This window comes from Rattus rattus, chromosome 8 (genome assembly GCF_011064425.1).
Source record: "Rattus rattus isolate New Zealand chromosome 8, Rrattus_CSIRO_v1, whole genome shotgun sequence".
Classification (NCBI taxonomy): domain Eukaryota; kingdom Metazoa; phylum Chordata; class Mammalia; order Rodentia; family Muridae; genus Rattus; species Rattus rattus.
In genome coordinates, this window is record NC_046161.1 from 106,541,447 (window position 1) to 106,550,958 (window position 9,512).

The following is a 9,512-nucleotide window of genomic DNA, read 5'->3' on the forward strand; positions in this document are numbered from 1 at the left end:
AGGAGGATCCCGAGGTAGAAACCAGAACCCTACTTCTAGCCAGAATCATGGCTTTGCCACGTATACCATGATTTCATTCCAGGCGGTCGAGCCATGGTCACCAGGGTGGGAGCACAGGCTGGTATAACCCAGTTCACACTGTTGTCCCCTTGTAGGCACACGTGTGGGTGTGGTGCAGTACAGCCATGAGGGCACCTTTGAGGCCATCCGGCTGGACGACGAGAGAGTCAACTCCCTGTCCAGCTTCAAGGAGGCCGTCAAAAACCTTGAGTGGATTGCCGGTGGCACTTGGACGCCCTCTGCCCTCAAGTTCGCCTATAATCAGCTCATCAAAGAGAGCCGGCGCCAGAAGACCCGGGTGTTTGCAGTGGTCATCACGGATGGACGCCATGACCCCCGAGACGATGACCTCAATCTTCGGGCACTGTGTGACCGAGACGTCACCGTGACAGCCATCGGCATCGGTGACATGTTCCACGAGACCCATGAGAGCGAGAACCTCTACTCCATCGCCTGTGACAAGCCCCAGCAGGTGCGCAACATGACGCTGTTCTCTGACCTGGTGGCCGAGAAATTCATCGATGACATGGAAGACGTCCTTTGTCCGGGTGAGTGATGGCACCCAGCCTTTACCCCTAGAAGGCTTACTACTACCGAGAGCCCGGAAAGAACTAACAGAGACCTGGCCTCTCTTCTCTCTTCTAGACCCCCAGATTGTGTGTCCAGAACTTCCCTGCCAAACAGGTAACTGGTCTACCCGGAACCCTAATCCCAGACAAGCAGAGCAGCCCCAGCATCCTTCCCGTTCTAACAGGAACTGTGCAGCCTCAAGGGTTTGTCAATGTGGAGGCACCTCCTTAGCGAGGAACCCTTGAAGTTCACCCCTGGCATGGTAGAGTCAGAGGCTCAGGGTGAGGACTGGCTCCTGCAAGCTCGTAGTGTCATCCTGAGCCCCTGCAAGGTACCATCTGGGCAGAGGCTGCTGGCTTGGCAGTGCTTGGCTCTTGACCATTGATCAAAACGGCATTTCAGCACAAAAGGAGTCTCTTCCAAGAGTCTGGTCTCCCTACCACTGGGGTCCTCTCCTTTTGGTCCATAGGGTCAGGCCCTCCCTTGCCTTCCTTTCATTCCTGGACTCCCAGGAGCTCCACTGTGGGCAGACATAGCTAGAGCCATCCACTTGCCAAGGCCTAGCAAACTCTGATCAAAAGATAAAGTCCTAAAACTGATGGGCAGAGCGGCTGGTGTTAGACATCTGGAGACAAGCACAGTGGTACCCACCAGCAGTTGACAGCTTTGCTTCTAACCCTGCAGCTGCCTTTGTGGCCTTCATAGTAAGAGCTGCTTCTCCCAAGGGATGGTAGGGGGTGTCCCTGCTGTGCTGAGGGTCCCTGACAATGCCTCCCCAAGATGCTGCTGCAGAGTGTGCCTCATGAAGATGTCCAGGGGCCCATTCAGTCCCCTCTGCAAGCCCTACTTATTCAGGAGTGTTGAGTAAGGGCTGGGTCAGTTCTGCATGGTGGGGCTACTGTGGAGATGAGCCACGGGTAGTAGCCCTCATAGCCTGCACTGTGCAGCCACATCTCCCTACAAAGCCTCGGCTGCTCCTTGATCCCTCCCAAAGACAAGGTGGCCCACTGAGCATGCGCACAGGCTCAGAGCCCACCTGATTAGAAATGACCGTGTGGCCTGGGAGTCAGGGTCGCATACTGTTCAAACGGATCACTACCAAGAAAACATTTTCAGGGCACGTGCTGGCCTCAGCCATCTGAGAAGGTTTATGTGGGGCTCCAAGCACTGGCTTCAAGTTGCCAGTTCTGGTATCTGCCAAAGACTAGGGGCCATGCCTGATGTGAGACCGTCCAGCTATGCCTTTGACCCTGGCTCCTGGCACCTTGACTGGGCTCCTAGGTGAAACTGTACTTTGGCGGGTGATGGTATCGAACTCTAGCCCAGTATTGTAGAGCCTTGTTGAGCAGCTGTGGGTTTCTGGGGCTGTCTTTATGGGGTAGCAGGTTCCCCTTTTCACTGCCGAACTTTGGTATCGGGGAAGAAAGGCATTGAATCTTGTCACATGCTTTCTCTCTTGGTGATGCTTTGTGAGGCTTCGGTAGCTCTGATAGCAATGGTCAATGTTAATTTTCTCTTCCTGAGTAGGCCTTGTGTCTCTGAGGTGGAGCCCTCTGCTCATGGGCTACTTCAGTTACGCCTGCTGAATTTGAGTGCCCCGTGTCTTATGGGGAGTTCACTTCTGAGTTCAAAGAGCTGTCTCTCTGCATCTCCCTTTCTGGTGACATCTATGTCTGGATTGTATAGGGTGACACTAGATGATAGGGTATAGAGGCTCCAGGATGGGGTTTGCGGTCAGACAGTTTCCACCTTTGGACATACCGACTCTGGAGGGTGGCGAGATCAAGAGGAAATGGGGAAGTCAACCTACTCTGAGGCCTTAGGACCCCTCAAAGCATAGCGCTCCTTACAAGGTCCCCCTCCACATCCCACATCTCCCTAACCCCTTTTGCATTTATGTTCATATGAAATTTTGAGGTAAATTAGACATGGTGGTGGGTAAGGGGAGCGTAGTAACCTGAGATGTTGTGTTTGTAAGGGAAGTCCTGGGTGAGCATCCTTGTGAGCATTTCCGATAAGAATGTGGTGTCAACAACACTCCTAACTCTGACCTAGCCCTGTCTACCCAGAAGCCTGGTTACCTTGGGCCTGCCTCAGGCCAGAGATGGTGTCCATCACTAGGGACTACTGAGTGTGCCTGAGAAGCTAAAGATTGTAGGAAGAAAATCAGTAATGACCACGGTATCAAAGACTGTGGAGAGACCTGAACATGGATTGTGGAGGTAAAAAAGAGCCTCTAGAGCTGTTCTCAACCTGTGGGTAGTGACCCCTTTGGTAGCCAATGACCCTTTCACAGGGGTCACCCAAGACTATAAGAAAACACAGGTATTTACATTATGATTCGTGACAGCAGTAGAATTACAGTCACGAAGTAGCACCGAAATAATTTTACGTTTGGGGGTCACCACAACAGGAGGAACTGTATAAAGGGTCTCAACGTTAGGAAGGTTGAGAACCACTGTCTTAGAGCATCCCCTGTGATGGACACATCTGAGTTTCCTCATGCCTCCTTGGCTACCAGAGAAAAGGGAGTGAGTTTGACCATAACATCTACTGGGTCATAGTCATAATACCCTTTCCAGAGAGAGAAGGGGGGGACAGAGACAGAGACAGAGAGAGACAGAGAAAGAGACAGAGAGGGAGAGGAATAAACAAGGAAAGAAATAAACAAGGAAAGAGAAATTGAAATGAAGAGAAAAGGAGTGGAAAGAACAGAAAGAGATGGAAAGACAGAGAGAGAGGGAGAGAGAGAGGAACAGAGACAGGGAGAGACAGAGAAAGAGACAGAGAGAGGGAGAGAAATAAACAAGGAAAGAAATAAAGAAACAAGGAAAGAAAAATTGAAATGAAGAGAAATGGAGTGGAAAGAAAAGAAAGAGATGGAGAGACAGACAGAAAGAGAGGGAGAGAGAGAGAGAGAGAGGCTGGAGAGATGGCTTAGCGGTTAAGAGCACCCCACTACTCTTCCAGAGGTCCTGAGTTCAATTCCCAGCAACCACATGGTGGCTCACAACCATTTGTAATGGGATCTGATGCCCTCTTCTGGTGTGTCTGAAGACAGCTACAGTGTACTCATATACATAATAAATAAATAAATCTTTTAAAGAGAGAGACAGAGAGAGACAGAGAGAGAGGAACAGAGACAGAGAGAGAGGGATAGAGAGAGGAACAGAGACAGAGAGACAGAGAAAGAGACAGAGAGAGAGGGAGAGAAATAAACAAGGAAAGAAATAAAGAAACAAGGAAACACACACACACAGAGAGAGAGAGACGGAGAGACAGAGAGAAAGAGAGACAGAGAGAGAGAGAGAGAGAGAGAGAGAGAGAGAGAGAGAGAGAGAGAGAATGAGAATAAAGAAACAAGGAAAGAGAAATAGAGACAAAGAGAAAAGGCGTGGAGAAATGGGGGGAGAGACAGAGACACAAAAGAAGATATGAGAGAGGGAGAGGGGAGGAGAGGAGAGAGAAGGCTGGAGAGGGCGGGAGATAAGGAGGGTCTTGCCCTCCCTTGGTGCCTGTACCACTCACAGTCTCAAATCCTGATGGACAGGTCCTAGAACACCAAACCCACCCTGGGACCAAAAGGTTAGCCTCGTGGCTTTGCCTGTGGGCGCTGTCTGGAGCTGGCTCTTCCTAGGGATGTGGCGATGCAGAACCGACCTGGAGGAACAGCATCTGTGCACATCTTAGTTGGGCTTGGGCACTAATGCTCCGCGCTGAGTTTTTCTAGAGCTCTGTAGATTCCCAAAACTGCTACTGGGCTGTCTCCTTGGCTGTCTCCCTTGCTATCAGCTTCTTCAGACCTGCTGCTTCTTGCCTAGGCTAGACACCCCACTAGCACCTGCTCCATTCCCCCATCTCCTACTTGTCTCCCTGGGCTTATTCTCTTGGTCCTAACCACTGTCCATGGTCAGAGGCCTAAGGAGGGCTGGAGGCCAGCCACGCCCACTGGACCTCCTAAAGTCTTCTCTGGACACTCCCTTGCAGATGAACCATGGCCCGGGAACAAGCCCCCGGTCACCTTCCTCCGCACGGAAGAGGGTCCGGACCCCACCTTCCCCAAGACCATCCCCCTGATCCAGCAGTTGCTAAACGCCACGGAGTTCACACAGAACCCAGCTGCCTACTCCCAACTGGTGGCTGTGATGGTCTACACCGCCGAGAGGGCCAAGTTCTCCACAGGGGTCGAGCGGCAGGACTGGATGCAGCTGTTCATTGACACCTTTAAACTGGTGCACAGGGATATCACAGGGGACCCAGAGAGCGTGCTGGCACTCTGCTAAAGCTTCCAGCTCACTGCGGGCAGATAGCCAGATCTAACCCCTCATTTCTTTTAGATTCCCAGGGCTGAGGCCTTAGGCAGTAGGAACCTAGCAACTGGCCCTCCCACTCCTGAGGCCAGAAGTATAGAACCTTGTGTCTTTAATATGACACTCTCTGAAGGGTCCCTCCTAGTTCCTCCAGCCTCTGGTAGAAATTCCATCCTCGGCTTGTGGGCACACCACTCCAGTGTCACTTCTATTTCCCCATAGGCTCTTTTCTTTGTATACTGTGTCCCTCCTCCTCTTCCTCTTCCTCCTCTTCCTCCTCTTCCTCCTCCTCCTTCTCTTCTTCTTCCTTCTCCTCTTCCTCCTCCTTCTCTTCTTCCTCCTTCTCCTCTTCCTCCTCCTTCTCTTCTTCCTCCTTCTCTTTTTTCTCCTTCTCCTCTTTCTCCTCCTTCTCTCCCCTCTCCTCTTCTTCCTCCTTCTCTTCCTCCTCTTCTTCCTCTTCCTCTTCCTCCTCTTCTTCCTCTTCTTCCTCTTCTTCCTCCTCCCCTCCCTCCTTCTCTTCTTCCTCCTTCTCCTCTTTCTCCTCCTTCTCTTTTTCCTCCTCCTCCTCCTCTTCCTCCTCCTTCTCTTCTTCCCCCTTCTCCTCTTCCTTCTCCTCCTCTTCCTCCTCCTTCTCCTCTTCCTCCTCCTCCTCCTCCTCTTCCTCCTCCTTCTCCTCTTCTTCCTCCTTCTCTTCTTTCTCCTCCTTTTCCTTTTCCTCCTCCTTCTTCCTCCTCCTTCTCTTCTTCCTTCTCCTCTTCCTCCTCCTTCTCTTCTTCCTCCTCTCCCTCTTTCTCTCTCTTTCTCCTCTTCTTCCTCCTCTTTCTCCTCTCCCTTTCTCTCCCTCTTCATCCTCCTCTTGCTCCTCCTTTCCCTCTTTCTCTCCCTCTTCCTCCTTCTCCTCTTCCTCTCATGTTTTACATTTTATTTTGAGAGATGAGGTTTCTCTGGATTGCAGGCTTGGCTGTTCTGGAACTTGCTCTGTAGGCCTGGAACTCACAGAGCTCCTCCTGCTTCTGCCCCACCCCACCACCCCCAGTGCTGGGATTCAAAAAAAAAAAAGCGTGCACTCTCACACCCCGCTTTCTCGTGAGGACATCAGTGACTGAAGGCCCACCTTAAGCCCCAGAAGCTCACATCTGGCAAAGGACTGTACCGCTGGGATTAGGTTAAGGTTCATGAGATGTAAATTTCTGGGCATCTCTCAGCAGAGCACACCACCTCAGTCCAGCTGAGTCCTGTGTTTGAGAGCACAGATGGGGGTGGTGCTATTTGAATGCTTGGGGAGATCCCCCTATCCTGGTCCTTTCTGCGTTCTGACTGAGCTCAAGGGGTCTCATCAGGCTAGACGGATGTCCTCCACCCCATCTGTGCCCCTCTCTCCCAGGGTGAGGCTTACCCATCTCCAGCCCTGGAGATGTTGATGTTGAGGGAAAGGGCTCAAGCCAGCAGGCCCCACTGTCTGTCTGCCTCTGGGCTTGTGCTAATACTGAGGGAGCGGGTAAGTTGTGAGGAACCAGGAGATCCAGTAGTCCCTCAAAATTTTCTGGAGCAGATTTCAGGGATGGCGGGTACTACATAAGGTTTGCGACTGATATGCTCAGTAGGAAAGACCCTGCCCGTCAGGGGCACTACCCAACTCGGGGCTCAGACTCAGAGGTAGTGAAAGATTGTAAACATTTTATAAAGAGATGAAACGTTTAACTGTGCATTGCTGTGGTCAAATGATGTCGGGCTAGCATACCCTGGGATGGACTGGAATTGAGGGGGAGGTGGGGGTGAGGCACAGAGGAGGTAGGGGTGGGGTACGTACCCTGGCACCTGGGTTCTGCCTCAGCGGTTCTTGATCATACATGACTGGAGTCAGGCTGTTCTTAATGGGATTCCCTGGGGTCCCAAATGCCTGGGCTCTGGCAGCAAATGCAAGGGAGAGCCGAGATAGACGTCCAGCGAATAGGTAGCAAGACCCTAGCCTGTGGTCTCTGACACACTTCTCTGTGTGTGTGTGTGTGTGTGTGTGTGTGTGTGTGTGTGTGTGTGTGTGTGTGTGTGGTGTGAAATGTGGTCTCTGCTCCCATAGTGCTGTGTGTCTGGGCTGGTGACTGCCCACCAGGTGAAATCCACCATGGGCCCCCCTGGGTTGCTTCAGCCATACCAAATATAGACTGCTATTTGGTAAATAGCAGTATACCAAGGCCACAGTGAGTGCCAGGACACATCGGGTCCTTCCTCTTTCTGGGAGATGTACAGCTGAGACAGCCCAGGTGACTCAGAACTAAGTGGCTCTTGGGGAAGGAGTCAGGTCCAGGGGCCTTATTGTGACCCTCCCACCAGAGAGTGACTTTTATGTGAGTTTAGCTTGGGATTTGGAGTGAGGGATTTGGAGCTCTCGAGAGTCCCAGAGGTGGTTGATGGCGGCTGAGACATGCTTGGTGACAAACAATGAATCCTCTGGTCTCTAGACAGGATTTCTAGTCCTCTAGTTTGGGGGCATTTAAGAAAAATTCCCAGGGGGCAGTAGACATGTTCCAAAGGAGCTGCTTTGTTGAGGCCTCCATTGGTGACCATGAGTGAAGTCCCAAAGTCCCATGACCTGGGATCCCAAAAGCAGGTTGTGTGCAGAAATGGGAGGAGTTTCAAGCTGGCCACCCCTTGCCTTCCCCGGGCCCACCTTACGTCTTCCCTGCAGAGCTCTATGTGGCCCAGTGCACACAGCGGCCCGTGGACATTGTCTTCCTGCTGGATGGCTCGGAGCGCCTGGGCGAGCAGAACTTCTACAAGGCACGGCGCTTCGTGGAGGAGGTGTCACGGCGCCTGACCCTGGCACGAAGGGATGACGACCCACTCAACGCCCGCATGGCCCTGTTGCAGTACGGAAGCCAGAACCAGCAACAGGTGGCCTTCCCGCTGACCTACAATGTGACCACCATCCATGAGGCCCTGGAGAGAACCACCTACCTCAATTCCTTCTCGCACGTGGGCACGGGCATCGTGCACGCCATCAACAACGTGGTGCGGGGGGCACGGGGTGGGGCCCGGCGTCACGCGGAGCTGGCCTTCGTCTTCCTCACGGACGGCGTCACGGGCAACGACAGCCTGGAGGAATCGGTGCACTCCATGCGTAAGCAGAATGTGGTGCCCACCGTGGTCGCTGTGGGCGGTGATGTGGACATGGATGTACTTACCAAGATCAGCCTGGGTGACAGGGCGGCCATCTTCCGGGAGAAAGACTTCGACAGTCTAGCCCAGCCCAGCTTCTTCGACAGGTTCATCCGCTGGATCTGTTAGCGCCGCCATGCTCTGCCATCTCTTGACCATTTCCCATCTGTGGTGCTACTAGGACCCTAGCCAGTCCCAGCTAGACGGTACACTTGGGTCTTTCTAGAAAGTGAAAGCCCTTCTCCCAAGGTCAGGACAGAAGGACTCTGAACCCAAAGCCCCTTCCCCACCTTCGGCTCCCTTGGCTTCCCCTCCCCACATCTCCAGCCTACCTATACCTTGCTCTCAAACACTGGAGGACCCCAGAGTCTTCCCGCTGCCCATTTCCCACAGCCTCTGCCCTTCCACTTCCGTTTCTCCTTCATGCATCTGCTAGTCCCTTCTGAAGGCCTGCACCAGTTGTGCCCAGGGCCCTGTCTTTCTCTACCCGTTATTTCCTATCTCAGGAGATCAACCCTGAGAGCACCATGTCACATGCCTAATGGCCCAATAAAGGTTTTGAGCCTCCCTGCTGCTGCCAGATCCCCAGTGTCTGTGCCCACTAGGGCCTTATCCCAGGCAGGTACCACACTAGGTCTCCTTTATGCTCTAGGATGACACTTGGGCTATTTTACCCACCCTCCAGAATCCATTGTTCCCTGATCCCCAGCTCCAGTTGGCCATCCTTCATGGGGACAGGAACTGCAAAAGGTGCCACACTGTCCCTAGTGAATATTTAGCACAGCCTCAACATGGACTCTATCCCAGCCAGTGAATACAAGGCTAAAATTGCCACCCCGTGATTGTGAGCTGTCTCCTGAGCTTCCAATCAGGGCAAGGTGCTCTCAGATGGCCGAGTGGCTTGAATGGGACACTTATAGAAGGGTGGATGAATAATGGATTGTAGGTGGATGGGACAAATGACCATCAAAACACAGTCTATTTCCATGTGGGTTATTTGGGGTGGCTCGTGCCACACTTACGCTCCTGGAGGTACCACATAGATCTGTGGGCCTTCCAGGACAGGAGCTGTGCTATGTCAAACCTTCATGACTAAGCATGGAACCGAGTGGCCTGGACTGTACTGTCCTGGTTTAAGGTATGCTTCAGAGAGAAGAGCTTACCTGGTATTTGTGAGACCCTAGGTTTTAACCTAGCACAGGAAAACAGGAGAAAAGACCAAAGAAGAACTAGAAGTCAGGGGAGGAGGTGGAAGCTCATGGGTTCACAGACTTGGAGGTCAGAACTCCAGCTGTGGGTTGCAGGTCGGGCTGGGGCCCTCTGCCTGCACTATGGAGGATCTATCCTCAGCCTCGGGTCTGACTCCAAGTTAGCAGTCTCCTTATCTTTGGCAGCAGACAATGTCATAGTAGTCCC

General features: G+C 52.6%; 1 protein-coding gene across 1 annotated transcript in view; it reads left to right on the plus strand.

Annotated features, from left to right (window-relative positions):
* Col6a2 (collagen type VI alpha 2 chain) overlaps positions 1-8,665 on the plus strand; it is a 28,071-nt gene extending 19,406 nt beyond the window's left edge. The window contains exons 26-28 of the mRNA XM_032911041.1: positions 156-608; positions 706-744; positions 7,627-8,665. Coding sequence (XP_032766932.1) covers positions 156-608; positions 706-744; positions 7,627-8,225 — 1,091 coding nt within the window. The 3' untranslated portion in view covers positions 8,226-8,665. The remainder of the gene's footprint in view (positions 1-155; positions 609-705; positions 745-7,626) is intronic.
* Positions 8,666-9,512: the final 847 nt, after the last annotated feature.